General features: G+C 51.3%; 1 protein-coding gene across 2 annotated transcripts in view; it reads left to right on the top strand.

Annotated features, from left to right (window-relative positions):
* The first annotated feature begins 12,923 nt into the window (after positions 1-12,923).
* The window catches only part of ACOT7 (acyl-CoA thioesterase 7), a 98,809-nt gene continuing 91,142 nt past the window's right edge, over positions 12,924-20,590 (top strand). Inside the window, exon 1 of one of the 2 annotated variants that reach the window (XM_046010894.1) lies at positions 12,924-13,069. In XM_046010894.1, coding sequence (XP_045866850.1) covers positions 12,939-13,069 — 131 coding nt within the window. In that variant the 5' untranslated portion in view covers positions 12,924-12,938. Of the gene's footprint in view, positions 13,070-13,674; positions 13,751-20,590 lie in introns of those variants that run through there. The other variant, XM_046010896.1, reaches the window with a different exon arrangement.

Below are 20,590 nucleotides of genomic sequence, written 5' to 3' on the forward strand. Positions count from 1 at the left end.
TTTTTGACCATTAAAAAAAAATGAAGTATTTACATATGGTATTCTATGGGCTTCAGGTGCGCAGTGTGATTGAACAATTCTATATACCCAAAGCCTTAATCCCCTTTATCTGTTCCACCCATCCCCCACCCACACCCTCTCCGACATCCACCAGTTTGTTCTCTGTATTTAGGAGTCTGTTTTTTGGTCTCTTTTTTCTTTGTTTATTCATCCATTGTGCTTCCTAGATTCCACATATGCGTGAAATCATACAATGTTTCTCTTTCCCTGACTTCTTTTGCTCAGCATTATACCTTCTAGGCCCACCCATGTTGTCACAGATGGCAAGATCTCGTTCCTTTCTGTGGCTGAGTCACTCTCTTTATCTCTCAATATATATCTCTCAAATATATATTAGATATATTTGTTTTCCTTGGGTAGATACCAGTAATGGAATTACTGGATCATATGGTAGTTCTATTTTGAATTTTTTGAAGAACGTGTTTGCCACAGTGGCCGATTTGCATTCCTACCAACGGCTTATGAGGGCTCCTTTCCCACCGCATCCTTGCCAACACCTGTTGTTTCTTGTCTTTTTGACTCTGGCCATCCTGGCAGATGTGAGGTGATGTCTCATTGTGGTTTTGATGTGTGCTTCCCTGATAATTAGTGATGTTGAGCATCTTTTCATGTGTCTGTTGGCCATTTGTATGTCTTCTTTGGGAAAATGTCTGTTTGTGTCTTCTGCCCACTTTTTTTTTTTAAAAGATTTTATTTATTTATTTGACAGAGAAAGATCACAAGTAGGCAGAGAGGCAGGCAGAGAGAGAGGAGGAAGCAGGCTCCCTGCGGAGCAGAGAGCCCGATGCGGGGCTCGATCCCAGGACCCTGAGATCATGACCTGAGCTGAAGGCAGCGGCTTAATCCACTGAGCCACCCAGGCGCCCCAATGTCTTCTGCCCACTTTAATCAGACTGTTTGGTTTTCGGTGCTGAGTTGTATAAGTGCTTCCTATATTTTGGAAATTAACCCCTTATCGGATGTATCATCTGCAAATATCTTCTCTCATCTGTTAGGCTGCCTTGTTGTTTTGTTGATGGTTATTGTCGCTGAGCAAAAGCTTTTTATTTTGATGTCGTCACAATAGTTTCATTTTGTTCTTGTTTCCCTTGTCTGAGGAGACAGATCTAGAAAAATGTTGTGACTGATGTCACAGAGATTACTGCTTGTGTTTTCTTCTAGGAGTTTTATGGTTTCAGGTCTCAGGTTTAGGTCTCTAATCCATTGTAAGTGTGTGTGCGTGTGTGTGTGTGTGTGTGTGTGTGAAAGGGGTCCAGTCTCATTCTTATTCCTATAGCTGTCCAGTTTTCTGAGAGGTTTGCACATTAAAGAAAATAATTTTGGGGGGCGCCTGGTTGGCTCAGTGGGTTAAGCCTTTGCCTTTGGCTCAGGTCGTATTCTCAGGGTCCTGGAATCGAGCCCCGCATCAGGCTCTCTGCTCAGCAGGGATCCTGCTTCCCTCTCTCTCTGCCTGCCTCTCTGCCTACTTATGATCTTTCTTTCTGTCGAATAAATAAATAAAATATTTTTAAAAAACAGAAAAAAGAAAAAGAAAATAGTTTGTTTTAAAGAAAAAAGGAAAAAGGGGTTCCTGGTGGGCTCTGTCATTGGAGCTTGTGACTCTTAATCTTGGGACCATGAGTTTTAAAAAAGAAAGAAAGAAAGAAAGAATTTGTTAGTAACCCCAGGATCATGACCTGAGCCAAAGGCAGAGGCTTTATCCCACCGAGCCACCCAGGCGCCCAATAAAATTTTTTTTGAAACAAATCTTTTTTAAAAAAAGATTTTATTTACTTATTTGACAGAGAGAGAGCAAGAGGGGCTTGATCTCACGACCCTGAGATCAACCTGAGCCGAAACTGAGTTGGACACTTAACCAACTGAGCTACCCAGGCGCCCCTGGAAGAAATGTTTTAAAATCAGCTTTACAGGGCGCCTGGGTAGCTCACTGAGCTAAGCCTCTGCCTTCGGCTCATGTCATGATCTCAGGGTCCTGGGATCGAGCCCCACATTGGGCGCTCTGCTTGGCAGGGAGCCTGCTTCCCCCTCTCTCTCTGCCTGCCTCTCTGCCTCCTTGTGATCTCTGTCAAATAAATAAATAAAATCTTTAAAAAAATCTATGAAATCAGCTTTATGTGGATTATATCTATTGATATTTACTCTACTAGAAATTAAAAAGAAATTTTAAAACTATGTATCAACTCACTAAAAACAATACATGTATTATATGTTAGCATATACAACTTATTTCAGTAAGAACTATATTTTTGGAAACAAAAATTTTGGGGACAAGAGTGACACTGTTTTGTGGCTTTGCAAATCTCTGTGCTGTGGCTATTAACAGAAGACAGCTGGATTCTCCTAGCTCCTTCTGCTCTCAATATGTTTTGATACAATTGTTTCCGTGGAAGCTTGTGGAAACACACATAAATACATAGCTGGAAAAAGAAGGAGCATTTTAATATTTTAACAGTGTTTTCAGAAAATTGTGGATAGGGGCGCCTGGGTGGCTCAGTTGGTTAAGTGCCTGCCTTTGGCTCAGGTCATGGTCCCAGGGTCCTGGGATTGAGCCCCGCAGCGGGCTCCCTGCTCAGTGGGGAGCCTGCTTCTCCCTCTCCCTCTGCCCTCCCTGTCCCCCACTGCCGCTCACTGTTTTCTCTCTCATGCTCTCTCTCTCAAATAAATAAATAAAATCTAAAAAAAAAAAAAAAAGTGGGGGGGGCGCCTGTATGGCTCAGTGGGTTAAATCCTTTGCCTTCGCCTCAGGTCATGGTCCCAGGGTCCTGGGATCGAGTCCTGCATCAGGCTCTCTGCCCAGCGGGGATCCTGCTTCCTCCTCTCTCTCTCTGCCTGCCTCTCCTCCGACTTGTAATATCTCTCTCTGTCAAATAAATAAATAAAATCTTTTAAAAAAAAGAGGAAAATTATGGATATTTTTCTTTGCTACTATGCCCAAACAACGTGTGCTATCTCCTTGAAGCTGAGACAACGTAGGATCTGAAACCATATTGACGTACTATTCATGCTCCACTGATCTGACATTTTTTTTTTTAAATAAGTGTTACATCCAGTGTGTGGCTCGAAATCACACCCTTAAGATCAAGAGTCACATGCTCCCCCGCTGAGCCAGCCGGGTGCCCCTATCTGGCATTTTGAACTGGCCTTTTACCCACATGTGATTACGTAAGGACATGCATTAGTCTTCGGAAAAGTATCAGTCCTCCGAGGCATGCAGATCTTCCAAATATTCACTGATTTCATTACATAGTTTCATCACACATCGGGTAGCCTCTCGAAAAACCCTGTATGTATGTATATATTTTAAAGATTTTATTTATTTGTCAGAGAGAGCACAAGCAGGGGGAGCAGCAGGCAGAGGGAGAAGAAGGCTCCCCGCTGAGCAAGGAGCCCGACCCGGGACTCAATCTTAGAACTCTGGGATCATGACCCAGAGCTGATCATGACCCATCACCACCCAGGCGTCCCACCCTGTGTATGTTAAAGAATGAAAATAAAAGGAGCACCTGGGTGGCTTACTTTTTAAGCATCTGCCTTTGGCTGGGGTCATAGTTACCACAGGTTGACAAATACAAGCCGCCTACTTCTCCCGGAAGTAACCACAGCCACCCCCCACACTGGTGGTGGAGAGGACAGGTGGGAGCCTTCGTGCTGGAGTGGTTGTTATTCATGGTCTGGGGTGTTAATGGGTGTACTTCTTTTATAATTAACGTAACTTATAGCAATCATTTATTATTACAATTATATTATAATTGCTTATTGTAAATTATAATTATTGTTATATAAATCATATAAAATTATACTGTATATATTTAAGATGTTGTTTATTTGAGAGAGAGAGAGAGTACAAGCTGGGGGAGGAGCAGAGGGAGAGAGAAGCCGACTCCCTGGTGAGCGGGGAGCCTGACTCGGGGCTCGATCCCAGGACTCTGGGATCATGACCTGAGCTGAAGACAGATGCTTAACCAATGGAGCCACCCAGGTGCCCCGATATAAAATTATATTTCATAATTATAAGTTAATAATTAGCCAACTGTACATTTAAGATTTGTGCACTTTGTCTGCATGTGTTTTACTTATCAATATCTAAATGGTTTCTGTATTGTGTGGTGTCATCGGTGTGATGGTACTGCCTAGCCCATGGCTTGGTATGTATAAGGTGCTCAATAAGTAGCCGTTGGGTGTATGAGAATAATCGTCATTAATTAGTCCTAATGTCGACTACCATTGATTGAACTCTTCCTAGGCACCAGGCACTGTTCTAAATGATTTTTACATACTGACTCATTAAACCCTCATACAAGGCTTCTGGGGTGTATCCTGTTATTTTCATTGCGTAGATGAGGAACCAAAGCCCAGAGGGGTCACGGAGCCTCTCTAAAGCCACGGAGCTAGTAGGCGCCTGCAGGTGCATTCGAGCTGCAGGGCTCTGGGTCCCTTCATTCACTGGACTGGTTATTTCATTCACCAGTGATGAACTGACCCCCGTCAGGACACTCACGCGGATACCAAATCCAACCGTGTCTCTGCACCACCAAGGAATCGAAGTGGTTCTGTGACCTGGGCATCTAGATGAGCATTTGGAGGGGTCCCCCACATTTCTCAGCAGTCGAGAGCTCGGTTAGAAAGCAGTCCTTTCTCTGGGGAGCAGGCTCCCCGGCAGAGAGCAGCGTCTGCGGGGCTGGGGCTGGGAGCCGGGGAGCTGCCCCCTCCTGGGTTCCTCCCTCCCCACCCCGCTTGAGCATCTGTAGCTAATCAGGGCCCTTTGACTTTTCACAGGGCAGTTACTTGACGTGTGAAGCTGGCATCGTTTTCCTCCAGGGCCTTTGAGAAACTGTAATTATACACCAGTTTTTTTTATCATGTGTGCAACTAAAATGGAATTTCCCGCATGCTGAGTGGCTTTTGTTGTCATCCCAGGGCTCTCTGGCCTCCGTCTTAGTAAAGGGGAGTTTTTTCTGATTTTGAGCAAGATCAGCAGGCAACTGGAGCTCAGGCTGGGGTCTGGCGGAGGAAAGGAGGCTGCGCTTGGCAACTCGGCCCCTAGGTGGAGCCACAGAGCTTCGGACCGGGGGACCAAGGGCGGGCGGGCTCCGGAGGGGAGTGGAACTCCCAGCGGCTAAAGGAGCTTTGAAGACCGCCTCTCACTTACACATCAATCTGCAGGCTCCAGGCCAGGGCTGGGATTGGAGGTTGACGGCGTGACCTGCTTAAAGTTGTAGAGATTCATTTGGAAGATGAATCTCCGTGTGTCTTCTCCATAGAATGACCCATTTGTTCTTGGTGGCCCTCCTGCATAGTGGTTCCTGCTTTCAAACGCCTGGTTTATCACTTGTTCGCTCTGGGCTGGATCTTGCAGGTGTTGGGGGTGGGCGGTGCCACTGAGGTCTCTAAGCAGACTCTGCAGTCCTCCCTGAGATGCCGGTCGTCCCTTTGTGAATGGGGGCTACACTTCCATATCTGCGGTTTCCCGCTGGCCACAGACAGGGCTTGTCCACGTCCTGCCGTGGACAAGATGCGTAATCATGAGCTGTCCAGCATCTCCTCGCAGGAAAAACAAATCTTTAGTAAAGCAGTTAAACGGTACTGACATTTGAAGACGACGGAGGGAGCAGAGGAGCCAGAGCCTCCCCTCCAGGCTGCACGTCCCCGGTGCCCGACACCAGGAGGACATGGCAGGCCCTAGAGAATCCTCCGGTCTCCTCTCTCTTTGTTAAAAGATTTTATTTGGAAGAGAGAGAATGAGAGAGACAACATGAGATGCGGGAGGGTCAGAGGGAGCAGCAGATTTCCTTCTGAGCAGGGATCCCGATGTGGGGTTCAATCCCAGGACCCCGGGATCATGACCTGAGCCGAAAGCAGTTTCTTTTCTTTTTGTTTTTGGTTTTATTTATTGGACAGAGAGAGACCACCACCAGTAGGCAGAGAGGCAGGCAGAGAGAGGAGGGGAAGCAGGCTCCCTGCTGAGCAGAGAGCCCAATGCAGCGCTCGATCCCTGGACCCTGAGATCATGACCTAAGCTGAAGGCAAAGGCTTAACCCACTGAGCCACCCAGGTGCCCCTCTTTTTTTTTAATGCTTGATTTTTAATAAACATATAATGTATATTTAGCCCCAGGGGTACAGGCCTGTGAATCGCCAGGTTTACACACTTCACAGCACTCACCATAGCACATACCCTCCCCAATGTCCATAACCCCATCCCCCTCTCCCTCCCCCCTCCCCCCACAACCCTCAGTTTGTTTTGTGACATTCAGAGTCTCTCATGGTTTGTCTCCCTCCTGATCCCATCTTGTTTCATTTTTTCTTTTCCTACCCCCTCAAACCCCCCATGTTGCATCTCCACTTCCTCATATCAGGGAGATCATATGATAGTTGTCTTTCTCCAATTGACTTATTTCACTAAACATAATACCCTCTAGTTCCATCCACGTCGTTGCAAATGGCACGATTTCATTTCTTTTGATGGCTGCATAGTATTCCATTGTGTATACATACCACATCTTCTTTATCCATTCATCTGTTGATGGACATCTAGGCTCTTTCCGTAGTTTTGCTGTTATGAACATTGCTGCTATGAACATTCGGGTGCATGTGCTCCTTCGGATCTTTAGGGTAAATACCCAGTAGTGCGATTGCTGGGTCGTAAGGTAGCTCTATTTTCAACATTTTGAGGAACCTCCATGCTGTTTTCCAGAGTGGTTGCACCAGCTTGCATTCCCACCAACAGTGTAGGAGGGTTCCCCTTTCTCTGTGACCTCTTTTTTTTAAAAAAAAAGACTTTATTTATTCATTTAACAGACAGAGATCACAAGTAGGCAGAGAGAGAGGTGGAAGCAGGCTCCCCCGCAAGCAGGGAGCCCGATGCGGGGCTTGATCTCAGGACCCTGGGACCACGACCTGAGCTGAAGGCAGAGGCTTCAACCCACTGAGCCACCCAGGTGCCCCATGGAATCCTTCTCTTATGCTGATCTCTGCTTGAATTAGCTGGAGTCTTCTTTCTGGACACCAGTTGGAGTTCTCTGGCAAAAGGCAGACTGAGTCCCATCTGGTCACACCATCCCTGCAGCCTCCCAGGACCTCAGGGAGAGATGGCCTCCCCGGCGGTTTCATGAAACCTTACGTTGACCTTCCTCCACGCCAGGCACTATTCCAAGTGCCTCAATAAGTCAACTTATTTATTCCTTCCAACAACAGATGGGGCAGGTACTACTGTCTGCCCGTGTTTCTTTATTTTTTTTAAATATTTTATTTATTTATTTGACAGAGAGGTAGAGATCACAAGTAGGCAGAGAGGCAGGCAGAGAGAGAGGAGGAAGCAGGCTCCCCGCTGAGCAGAGAGCCCGATGCGGGACTTGATCCCAGGACCCTGAGATCATGACCTGAGCTGAAAGCAGAGGCTTAACCCACTGAGCCACCCAGGTGCCCCTGCCCCTGTTTCTTAATAAAAGAGCCAAGGCCAGGTGCGTGATGAGCCAAGGTAAGGCAGAAGCCAACAAGGGCCTGAGGCCCCGGGCTGAAGACCCTATGACCCTACGACGTGCGTCCTCTCTGATCCGCCTCCCTCCTCTGTCTGCAGCTCGTCTCTGTCCAGGTTCAGAAGCTGTCTCGACTCTGCCAGCCTGCTGAGGCTCCGCAAGGGTGGGCTTAGTCTGACTTCTGGGCAAAGGCTTACAGAAAGGTCTCCGCGTTTACGCAGAGGCCCTGCTCTCCCACGTGAAGGGGGCAACAACGGGACACTTGGGTCTCGGAGTGTACTTCCTGGGAGACCTTCTCTGCCCATCCAGGGCCGCCCGTTGCCCTGTCTCTGCCTCACCCCTTTCCAGGCATGGGGCTCGTGAATGGTGCTCATCCGCACACCAGCATTTCGGGGGCCCCGCGCCCCGCGTTTATTAGGCCTCTTCTCTTGCGTCGCTCTAGGTTATACATTCAAGCATACGCAAGAGCCACATGTTCAGTTTAAGGAATGACATTTATTATGCCAAACGGCATTAACTGTACTAGTCAGTACGGCACAGGCTTGTCGCGCACCCGCATACTGTGGAAGGACACGGGAGTCCAGTCTGGGTTATCACAGTGTTGCTGTGACCCTCTTCGAAGCCCATCTGGGTGACCTCACGTTCAACATATTGGCAAGGCCCCTGGGAGTAGGATTACTGGGTCACAGGCTGTGGTTCTTTCCAGCTTGAACAATGACCTTCAGCTGTTTTCCAAAGAGGCGGCCCCAGCTTCTGTCTCCACCATCGGAGTGTATGGGAGTCCCTACCGCTTCCTGTCTGATACTCCACGGTGACTTGAAGAAAATAATAAAATAGTCAAGAAGCTAGGGGCGCCTGGGTGGCTCAGTGGGTTAAGCCTCTGCCTTCGGCTCGGGTCATGATCCTAGGGTCCTGGGATCGAGGCCCGCATCGGGCTCTGTGCTCAGGAGGAAGCCTCCTTCCCCCCCCACCCCCGCCTGCCTCTTTGCCTACTTGTGATCTCTGTCTGTCAAATAAATAAATCTTAAAAAATAGTCAAGAGGTTAGGTGGTAACAGTGCAAAAATATAAAGTGAGGGGCACCTGGGTGGCGCAGCTGGGTAAGCAGCCAACTCTTGATTTCAGCCCAGGTCATGATCTCAGGGGCGTGGGGTCGAACCCCAAGTCAGTCTCCCCAGCAGGCAGTCTGTCTCAGTGTTGTCTCTCTCCATCTGCCCCCCTCAAATGAATTAATAAACCTTTAAAATATATATATGTGTGTGTGTATAGAACGCAAAGCTCTCACCCCTTCTCCCCAAAGGTTACCGGTGTCAATCGTTTCTTAACTGTCTTTCCATGGGGGCGCCTGGGTGGCTCAGTCGGTGAGCTGTCTGCCTTCAGCTCAGGACGTGATCCTGGGGTCCTGGGGTCAAGCCCTGTGTCGGGCTCATTAATTCAGTGGGGAGTCTGCTTTTCACTCTCCCTCTGTCCCTGTTCCTGCTCACTCTCTCTCGTGCGCACACTCTAATACATAAAACCTTAAAAATAAGTATCTTTCCATAAAAATTTGCAGACATTATTTAAATAATATGCTTTTCATTTTTATTTTAATATTATTTATAAAGATTTTACTTACTTATTTGACAGAAAGAGAGAAAGCATAAGCAGGGAGAGTGGAAGAGGGAGAATCTGGCTCCCTGTGCAGGACTCGATCCCAGGACCCCAAGATCATGACCTGAGCTGAAGGCAGCCGCTTAACCAACCGAGCCATCCAGGCGTCCCTATTTTATGATTTTATTTTTTAAATATTTTATTTACTTGACAGAGATCACAAGTAGGCAGAGAGGCAGGCAGAGAGGGAGAGGAGGAAGCAGGCTCCCTGACTAGCACAGAGCCCGACGTGGAGCTCGATCCCAGGACCCTGGGATCATGACCCAAGCTGAAGGCCAAGGCTTTAATCCGCTGAGCCACCCAGGAGCCTCAATTATTATTTTTTATATGGAAGCTTTTAAAATGACGATTTGTGGATACCATTTCTAGTCCAAAGAATGAATGGGAAAATTAAGGCAAATGAATCAAATTGCTGTGGTCCAGTATATTGCTGTAAACCTCTGTTGAGTTGATCATTGGTAAAATATTTCCTGAGCGCCTGTTACAGGTGACGCACTCTTCTAGGGCCTTGGCATACAGCAATGAACAAAAGAGTTAAAAAAAAAAATCCTGCCCTCATGGAACAGGCATTCTGGTTTGGGGAGACACAACAGATGAGTAAAATCCATGTTAAGTGGCATTAAGCGCTAAGGGAAGGGGCGCCTGGGAGGCTCAGTTGATTAAGCACTTCTGCCTTTGAGTTAGGCAGGATCCTGGGGTTTTGGGATTGATCCCTGCATTGGGCTCCCTGCTCAGCGGAGAGCCTGCTTCTCCCTCTTCCCTCTCCCTGCCCCTCCCCCTGCTTGTGCTCTCTTTCTTTCTATCACTCTGTGTCAAATAAATAAATGCAACCTTAAAAAAAAAAGTTAAGGGGAAAAAGAAGTCAGGAAGAGAGGTAGGGAGGCTGAGGAACCACAGTTTTAGACAGGTGGCCGGGGAAGCCCTCGTTCATAGGTGGTATTTTAGTAAAGACCCAAGGAAGTGAGGGCTGGGTCTCGGGGGTGCATGAAGGTCGGGTGTGGTCAAGGACCATTTGAGGGGTCACAGAGGCGGAGATTAAGCAAGCAATGGGGAGGGCAGAGATGAGGCCACGTGGACGGAGGTGTGGGTGGATTCTCGAATGCCACGGGGAGACGGGGCACTTTCTAGACTTACTTTGAATGCAGAGCTGGCAGGATTTGCTGGTGGGCTGGACGAGGCCTGGGTGACTCCTCAGTTGTTAGCTTAGGCAGTAAGAAGGAAGAAACTCTAGCGCGGAAGACTAGAGCAGCAATTTTGGGGGAATGTGAGATGCTTACCACACACCTGTGGAGATGTGTGGACCAGGCAAGAGGACTCATGTGTCCAGAATTCAGGGGAGAGGTCTGGGCCTCCGCTGGGGCAGGACAAGCAGAGCGGGCTGAGCAAAGTGGCCAGAAATATAACAGCGAACGGCGTCTTGGAAGGCAAGGAATCAGCGTTTCAAGAGAAACGACTTCTGACAACGGATTACTGGATTTAACAACTTGGAATTAGTGACCTTGATAAATTGAGCTGTAGAGACAAAACCCAGGATGGAATGGGTTCAAGAGAGAATGGGACCGGGAGTAGAGGACGGAGGATGTATATATAAACAGCTCTTCTGAGAAGTTTTGCTGAAAGGGATAGAAATGGCCCGGCAGCTTCAGGAGAAAGGAAAAAATCCAGAGTGGCAAGGTGGGGACTGTGCGGGAGGGCGCAGGGGAAATCCTCGGCGCTGTAGTAAAGCCAATTCGTGATGTTTTTGCTGCGGGACTGTCCCGCACGCCCTGACCTTGAACATCCCACCCTCCGCCCCGACCTTGAACATAGGCCAAGTGCATAAACAACTGGCAATCACTGACAAGTGGTTAGTCCTGGAGCAGTCTGCTCCGCAGAACCGGGACACAGACTATGTTCCCTGGCTCCCTCGGCTACTCGACGAGCTGTCACATGGAGAAGGTTGACAGACACTGTCTTGGGCCAAAGCAGAGCCACACCCTTTCCCAAAGGTACAGATGTTGCCCCAGATCTTCCCGTCCCCCTCTGGGAAGGACGCTGCTCTTTAACCCTGAACCATTCAGCCCCATTCCCTGGTCTAGGAATTCGGTTCAGCATGTGGTCGTGATCAGGCTTTTTGTGTCCCATTTGTCTCCGGATCGGATATGGAGCTTTTTGAAGAACAAAAATGTATCCAACCTCGTGGGAATGCTCCCACCTGTACACACAGGGCAGGGCCCCCGTAAATCCTTGTTCCATTGCACTGAGGGCCTGGGAAGAGCTGTCTGGAGAAACAACATTTGAGCAGGAAAGGCGAGAACAAAAGAGGAAGAAAGGCCCTGATTATTAACGTGGTAGGCCCCTTACTTTCATTACCTCATTTCTCATGGGGAAGGTCAGAAAGGTATTACTTCCAATTAACAGATAAGGAAACTGCTTTGCCTAAGACTCTACAACTGGCTATTGCTCCTAGAGTCCCATCTTAAGAAATCCATCCCCTTTGGGGCCCATCACGGGAAAAGGTGGTGGTTAACTAGGGTTAAAAACAAAATTTCTAGTGCAATAATCACCCCCCCCCCCCGCCCCCCGCCCGCACCCTCTAGTGCAATAATCCTAGATCACAGATGGCATCTGGGCTCCCTCCATGGTCTGGGAAGGCCAGACTGAGGCACGAGCCCTTCAGAGCTATTTAGTTTGGAATAAACGGGTTTTCAAATTTCACCGAAGAGCTCGAGTTCTGTGGGTTTCATTTGATTTCTAAAAATCTGACTACAAAAGCAATTTATGTTCGTTGTAACAAATCTGGAGAAAGGCAAATCTCACACGGGGTAAAAAGCTCTCTGTAATGGGCGCCTGGGTGGCTCAGTGGGTTAAGCCGCTGCCTTCGGCTCAGGTCATGATCTCAGGGTCCTAGGATCGAGTCCCACAACGGGCTCTCTGCTCAACAGGGGGCCTGCTTCCCTCTCTCTCTCTCTCTCTGCCTGCCTCTCTGCCTACTTGTGATCTCTTTCTGTCAAGTAAATAAAATCTTAAAAAAAAAAAAAAAAGGCAATCACCCATCCCCTCCTTGGGGGATTGTGGGCATATTTTGTGACCCAACTTGAGCGGGCCCCGCAGCGGAGCATAGGGCGTGCAATGTCACGGATCAGCATCTCTAGGGTTCCTACCGCAGCATGCACGCCCCCAGGCCAAGGCTCCGCGCCCCGGGAGGTCCTCCTGCAGGAACCCCGCGGCGGTTTGCAGCCGGAGGTGTAGACAGATGCCCAGCTCAGCTCCGCGGCGGCGGCGGCGGCTCTCCCGCGGCGGCCGGCTCTGGGCTTCGCGCACCCACGTGCCTCGCTGCACCGCACACGGCCGTAAAGGCTCCTTTACGGGAAACCGCCTCCAGTTTCCTGTCATGGCTGATTCGAGAAGGCGACACCCGGACGCGGACCCCCGCAGGCCTCTCTGCTGCACGCCGGCCGCCTCGCGGGGCGCTGTGACCCGCAACGGCCGGGAGCCGGCGGCCGGAACGCCCCGCACGAACACGCGCCGCGTGGGGCGACGCTGATCCACGCAGCCGCCCCCCCCTCGGCGCCGCCCAACAGCCGCCGAACCTTCTGGAAGCGGCGCCCCACGGCGCCCCGCCGCAGCCAGAACCGGACGCTGGGGGAGCCGGGGGCGGCTCGGGGGGCGGGGCGCTTGGGGGCGGGGCCGGCGCAGGAGGCCGCGTTCGATTCGTCGCCGGCGCCCAGTCCCCGCCCCCCGGCGCCATGGCCCCGCCCCCTCCCTCCCCCTCCATGGCGCCGCCCGGGCTCATTCATTCCGCGCCAGGCCTGCCCGACACCTGCGCTTTCCTTCAGCCGCTCGCGGTCGCCGCCGGCATGTCAGGCCCCGCCGCCGAGACCCCGTCCGCCATCCAGATCTGCCGGTAAGCGGGGCGCGCGGCGCGGTGGGCGGCCAGGACGCCGAGTCAGCGTCCGGGCCCGCCCCGGCCCGCCCCGGCCCGCCCCGGCCAGCGCCTCTCCGCGGCCTCCCCCCACCGCCCCCGCCCCAGCCGGGTGCCCGGCCCAGCTTCTCCGGTTCGCCGCCCGCCCGCCGCGGCCGGGATGCGCCTCGGACTCCCCAGCGCCGGCGGCCCCTGGCGTATCCCGGGGACGGCGCGGCGCGGCGGCCACGCAGGCCGTTTGCGGGAGGAATCCGCGCGGAGCCCTTCCGGGCGGGGTCGGTGCGCATCCCCCGCGCCGCGCGCCCCGCCAGTGCCGGAGCGCGCTGGAGGCCCTACCCGGCTCCCGTTGAGCCCCCCTAATTCGAGGGCGTTCTCCGGGCGGTGGTGCCTCGCCCACCGGAACCCCCCAGAGGTGGGGCGCAGATAACCAGCTCGCCCGGCGAGCCCCTGGGTGGGTACCCGAGTGGGCGGGGGCTGCAGGGGTGCATTCCTTTCAATGTGATGCGTCGGGTTTCGCGGAGAGCCGGTGTTAACTGGAAGAGCGGAAAATCCCCTTCCCTGCTGACGGTTTACTGCTCCGTGGAGCCTGGAAGCATCTCACACAATGGGGCGCAGGGTTGTTCTTCGCAGCGGACCACCCCAACCTTCCTCCACGGGCCCGAGGTAGATAGCAGCCCTCAGAGAAGCCGGAGATCATGAGCTGGCTTACTTCCCGCTGGAGCGCGGAGGGCAGCCTCAAGGTTACCCTCCTTCGCTTTGGGCAGAATCAGAACCAAGCACCCTGGTATTTGGGGAGGAGCTGAGTAAGGGCAAGAAGTCTGGGAAGGCCGCGCTAGGACCCGGCCTGCAGCGGGGCTGTCCTACCTGGACCTACCTCGCTAGGAGCGAGCTGCTTCCTCGTATGGGACTGGTTCCTGAGGTTTGGAGGTTGGGCATCACACTGAACTTGGGTCCCAGCCAGGTGGGTTTCCTGTGGATGTTGACATCTCTCTGGGAAAGGCAGTGGCTGGGTGTGTACAGTACGTGCTGCATTCACGGGGTGCCTTGACTCAATCTCACTTCTGACCCAGTCAGAAGCCTTTTCTGACCTCAAGGTCAGTTTTGAGTTTTCTAGGGAGAGGAGACTTTTAAGGAAAACCTTGCTGTGCTCCCTTTGTTATGGGCTGTGTGGTGGTCATGGCCGCTCCGACTCCCGACTTCCAGGGCAAAAGTAATAGAAGCAACTGAGTAGGGTAAAGGACGGGCCTGGCTTCGGGGCCCTGGATCAGGCTCTGCCTTGTATTGGCCAAGTGACCTTGGTATTCAGCATTTGCAGAGGGCTGGTGTATCTCTGGACTCATTCGGTTTGCCCAACTTCCCTGGGAGGGAGGATGGCAGGGGTCTCACCACTGTGAAGAGAGGAAGGAAACTGGAGTAGGAAATTGAGGCTCTGGGAGCCCCAATGTCTCGGTAAGGTCATCCAGCCCCTGTCAGGTTGGTGTCCAGACCCGTGGATTTTCCACTACACCCTCCCCCCATAAAAGAAGATACCGATTTCAATCTACACATCTGTGTGTGTGCTTTTTGTTACCTTGGGGGTGTACCGTGCTGGCTCTGGCGTATTTACAATTGCTTATTTTCTTGGAATGGCCTTGGGACAGGTGGGCAGACAGCCTGGCTGAGGTGAGTGGCAGGTGCCCAGCTCAGCTGCCAATGGGAGTTGGGACGGGGCTGTGAAGAAGGCCATGGTCAAAGGGCTTGGCCCAGAGAAGCTCCAAGACACTGGAGAGTGGACATACCAGGGCAGGGAGCCCTTTAAGGACATCTGAGCTGATACCCTGCGTTGAAAGAGGAGCCTCCTGGCCTGGGACAGCCAAGCCTATGAATTTAATGAGTTTCACTGGACACCTCCAGGGAGCAAAGTGCCATGGAGGGACGCCGACCGACATGGAACATTTGGTCCCCAGCTTCAGGGGTTCACAGTCCAGCAGGGAAGGATGCCAGAACCCCCACTATACCAGATCATTAAGACTGGTCACATGCTCTTGGTTTGGAAGGCGGTGTTGAAGGGAAGGGGCGCTAAAGGTTGGGGAAGGCAATGCTTAGAACCAACTCCGCAGCCCAACGAGGAAAAAAAATGTAATCTGCCAACTAAACATTAGCATTACTTCAGTGAATTCAGCCTCTGCCCCGTTTGGAAGCTGCCTGACCTTCCAGTGTCCCATGTTTCTCCTGGGTGGTTCTGAGTGTTAAAGAAAGTGTACCCAGTGCCTGTTGGAATGGCTGGCACCTTGCAAGTAAGTGGAAGCTCTTTTTGTCCCAAAGTGGGACATTGGCCCAGGAGGCTGAGGGGCCTGAATTTGAATCCTAGCTCGGCCTCTTGTAGGTGAGTGGCCTTAGGCATGTTCCTTAACCTCGCTGGGCCTCAGCTCTCTTCTTTGCGAACAGGAGATGATAATGCCTACTCTAGGGATTAAAATCCTCGGTGCAGTCCTGGGCAGTTATAAAAGTGAGCTCACAAGGGGAATGTGAGCTCACAAAGAGAACAGTTTACCTTTGAGAACCTGAGCTTTGGACAGTCAGGCCACTGTGGGGGTGCTGTCTCCTCTCTCTGAGCCAGCCCTATGATGCAGGTGCCGAGACAGCATTTAAAATCTCAGAAGAGCATGTTTCCTTTGGTTAATTTGGTTTATTTCCTTTGGCTTAAGTAATGTTAATTAATGTTTAGTTAGCAATTTACCTTTTTCCTTGTTGGGACTCAGAGTTCTAGAACGTCAGATCTGGAAGGACCCTTAGAGGCCGCCCAGTCCAGCTCTTAACATGACAGGGAAAATGGGGCCCTCAGAGGTTAAGGACTTGGTCAAGGGCAGACCTTGGACCCTGACCAGGAGCTGAAGGCTATTGGCTGATTATTCCCTGCCAGTGCCCCTGTTGCTGTGGTTTTCCTACTGCCTTCCAAGCTGAAGTTCATATTTGGTTGTGAGGCTTATTCGTGGCATCAGTGTGGGCCCCTAGCAGAAGCCCCCAAGTGTGTGTTGAAATAAAGTTGAAGGACATGTCATAGAACAGGTCGTGGGAAAACAGGGCTTTGTGGGACGCTGATGGAGACCCTCCATGTCTGCACTGTCCGATACGGTAGCCATAGTCACTGGCCACCGAGTGCCTGAAACACGGCCACACGGGGAGGAACTGCATTTTTAATTGCATTCATTTAAATTTATTTAAATATAAACCTACATAGTCCTGTGACTGGTGGCTACATTATGGGATAATGTAGTACGGTATGGTAGAGGCATGTAGAAACTGGGAATTATGGCAGGCCTGGGAGAGGAAGGATTTCCTAAGGCTTCAGAAGCTCCCTGGGGACTGCAATTGGCTCTCAAACCACGCAGCTAATGGGGGCGGACCTTGGTTCGGACTTTGCCCAGGGCAGGTGATCTAGGAGTCATTTATTTGTAGGCAAGCGTGTGAGGTCCGCCTGGGGTTTTTTGTTTGCATGCTCTTAGATGCAAATCTGCCTGGAAACGTCTTGAGGTTAGGGATTGACGTTGTTCGTTGTTCTGTTCGTTGTTCGCTGTTGCGCGGAGAATGCCTTGAGTAGTGCCTGGGGTCTAGGAGATACAACTTCTGGTAGATCCGGCATCAAGTAGCCAAAACGTTAGCGGAAAGGACCTGAACTTTAGTGTGTTAACAGGTTAACATTTTTTTCCCCTTGGACTCGGTCTTTGGGTTTATAGTGGAATTAATAAAAACATCGAATCTGATTTACAGAAACCATACCCTGAGCTAATGTTCTGGAACATTCTATAAAACAATGCACAGTGCTCACTCCCTTCTTGCTAGGACAGGGAGGCCCTGGAAAAAGGTGCAGCCATTGCAGCCCAAGGAGCCTCTGGTTGGGTAGGCTGTTGCTCACCCCACCGCCCAGCCTCCTCCTGCAAGTGGGCCAGGCAACCTGGCATCGCCCTGGATTTGGCACCACAGGCCACCAGCTCCCTGGCTTCGGTCAGGCCGGAAGTTGCTTTCTCCTGTTAACCTTAAAAAGAAAGCTGCCAGTTATTTTACCAGAAAGAAAAAGGGGGAGGTTATGCAGGAACTGCCGGGCAAAGAGGCTTTCGGCAAAAGCACGGGCTAGCCGGGGAACAAAGGACCGGGACGCTGTTTTATATGGGAGACGGGCGTTCCCCAGCCCTTAGGAACAAGAAGTCTATTGGAGCGAACCGGGAGTTCAGAGTATAGTGGCTTCTCATTGGCCGACGTGTGACAGTCCCCCACTGGCTGGGCTGTTGCCAGGGGAAGGGGAAAGCTTTCTTCCTCGTGCTGGGGCGGGCGCCGCCCAGCTAAAGCCAGAGCTAAAGCTGGTGCCCTGCGGAGCTGCCTTCCCCGCGGCCCTGCAGGCGGCGCGGAGCGCGGCGGGTGAGAGCTCCCCCTGCCGGCGCCCTGACGCCACTCCACCGGTCTCCTTGGATGGACGCTCACAGCCGGCGCTGGGGCTCCTGCAGGGGGGGGGGCCGCCCCGGAGACTGCCCTGTGTGCCTCCAGGCCCCCTGCGTCTCCCTGCCAGAGGTGTCCCGGGGAGGGGGATGCATGATAAGGTCACCCGCCCCCACGGACCACCTACATCCCAATAACGGAGGAAGCCTCTTACAAGTGCACATATTCTGCAGGCAAACTACACTTAGATAAATCAACAGAATGCAGATTTTAAAACATTAACGAGATTGGGGGGAACTTGGCTAGTCCTTAGAAACTTAAAAGATACTAAGGAATTTCCAGTGTTTTTAAGGTGAGGTCGCTGCAGTTCCGCTTTTTAAAAAACGACCTTATACGGTGTGATGTACACAACGAGCCGCACCTATCTGAAGCCCTGCTCGCAGAATTCGAGATGTGTGCACCCCCGGAGTTACCACCGCCACTGTGACACAGAGCGTTTCCATCACGCCCGGCGGCCGTCCCAGCCCCGAGCCCGGTAAACAGGTCTGCTATCTATCACTCTGGTTTCGCCTTTTCTCGAATTTCACAGTGCGGTGCGGTTGTGCCCCTGGCACTCTGCTTGTGAGCGCCGCCTGCCAAGTGTGTGTCGTCCTTTCTTCTCACTGCCCAATTGCGCTACCTGCACTTTGTTTCCGCCAGTCTGGGAACACCTGGGGGCTTTCCAGCTGTTGGTGATTGCGAAGACAGTTCACACATGCGGATCTCAAAACTTTTAGGACGCCACTGGGGAAACCTGAACACTCACTTGGTATTCGATGTTATATTTTATTTTATTTTAAGATTTTATTTATTTATTTATTTGACAGAGAGATCACAAATAGGCAGAGAGGCAGGCAGAGAGAGAGGAGGAAGCAGGCTCCCCGCGGAGCAGAGAGCCCAATGTGGGGCTCGATCCCAGGACCCTGAGATCATGACCCGAGCTGAAGGCAGCGGCTTAATCCACTGAGCCACCCAGGCGCCCCTCAATGTTATATTTTAGGTGAGGTCATTGTTTTGTGGTTCTACTTTTAAAAAGTTAATTAATTAATTTATTTGACAGAGAGAGATAGCGAGAGAGGGAACACAAGCAGGGGGAGTGAGAGAGGGAGAAGGAGGCTTCCTGTAAAGCAGGGAGCCGGATGCAGGGCTCGAGCCCAGGATCCTGGGATCATGACCTGAGCTGAAGGCAGACGGTAAGCCTGAGCCACCCAGGCAACCCTGTGGTTCTATTTTTAGAAGGAGTCTTTCTGGTTTAGAGGGAATGATGAGATATTTACAAATGCTAAGCTGTGGTATCTGAGATTTGTTTAAACTCATCCAGAACTGGGGAGTGGGTGGGAACAGAGAGGAAACCGATCATCTGAAGCCAGAGTTGACCAGTGGGGCTGTTTAGTGGGGACCCGGTTCATTTCCTTCTCTCTGCTCTTGTAAGTGATATTTTCCACAATAAAGAATAAAAAGATGGGGTCACCTGGGTGATTCAGTTGGCTAAGTGTCCAACTCTTGGTTTCTGCTCAGACAGTAATGTCAGGGTCCCGGGATGAAGCCCTCAGTCGGGCTCTGTGCTCGGCCGGCAGTCTGCTGGAGGTTATCTCCCCCTCCGTCTCCCCCTGCTTGCACTCATTCTCTCTCTAAAATAAATTTTTAAAAATTCTAAAAGATTTTATTTGAGAGAGAGAGTGAGAGTGAGAGAGCACAAATGGGGAGAGGGAGAAGCAGGCTCCCCACCGGGCAGGGAGCCCGATTCGGGACTCAGTCCCAGGACCCCGGGATCATGACCTGAGCCGAAGGCAGACACTTAACCGACTGAGCCATGCAGGTCCCCAGTAAATAGAATCTTTAAAAAAGAAAAGGAATGAAAAGACCAACAGCCTCTTGAGTCTCTACTCCAGACCAACTGGTTTTGCATCTTGGGGACCCGGGGCCCAGGAATCTGCATTTTCCTCAGTGCTCTTCCAGAGCTGGCGAGCCACTGTCTGAAGTAGGGATGGGAATTTTCCACTGTTGTTCTTGCGTCCGCTTTCCTCAGCCACCTCGCTGCCAGAACCCGTGCGCTAGCTGGCAGCCTCCCAGCCCTCCTGACACCTGCCATGCAGGGACCCTTACCGCCGAGTGGAGCTGCTCACCCCTGCCGGAGGCCCCGTCTGGCCTGGTGGGTGGTAGAGGCTTCCAGGTCCTGGAGATGAGAATCTGGGCCATGTTGCTCACAGTCCCACCCGTGTCCTCCTGTTAACTTTAAAAAGGAAAGTTATTTTATCAGCAAAACTGGGTTTATTCAGGAAAATCAGAGAATTGCAATTCAGGACACACAAGCTATGGAAAGACCTGAGCAAGTCCAACAAACAAAGGAGAGGAATGTTATTTTATGAAGAAGAAGGCGGAAGTCCGGAGGGGTGGTACTGAATGAGAGCTAAGTGGTGACAGTTTCTCATGGGCTGAGCCACAGGAATAGTTGATTTTTTGGTAGAAAATTCAGTGTACATCTTTTCCTGTTGGGGTCCTTTAGCTGACGATTCTTTCCTGTTGACGATTCTTGTCTGGGAGTCTGTAATTGGCAGTGTTTCCTGGAACTGACGTTGAATGGCATGGTACCCCTTCTAGCCTGCTGACTCCACTTGGTTTTACTTTATTAATTTTCACACCGCTTTTGTTTTGTTTTGTTTGGGGGGCAGGGGCAGAGGGAGAGAGAATCTCAAGTGGGCTTCATGCCCAGTGCAGAGCCTGGTGCAGAGGTCTGTCTCACAATCCTGAGATCATGACCTGAGCCAAAATTAAGAGTTGATCGCTGGGGCCCCTGGGTGGCTCAGTGGGTTAAAGCCTCTGCCTTCAGCTCAGGTCATGATCCCAGGGTCCTGGTATCGAGCCCCGCATCGGGCTTTCTGCTCAGCAGGGAGCCTGCTTCCTCCTCTCTCTCTGCCTGCCCCTCTGCCTACTTGTGATCTCTGTCTGTCATATAAATAAATAAAATCTTAAAAGAAAAAAGTCGATCGCTAACTAACTGAGCCACCCATGTGCCCCCATTGTTTTTTAAAAAAGATTTATTTTTTTACG

The sequence above is a fragment of the Meles meles genome, chromosome 1, assembly GCF_922984935.1.
Source record: "Meles meles chromosome 1, mMelMel3.1 paternal haplotype, whole genome shotgun sequence".
Classification (NCBI taxonomy): Eukaryota; Metazoa; Chordata; class Mammalia; order Carnivora; family Mustelidae; genus Meles; species Meles meles.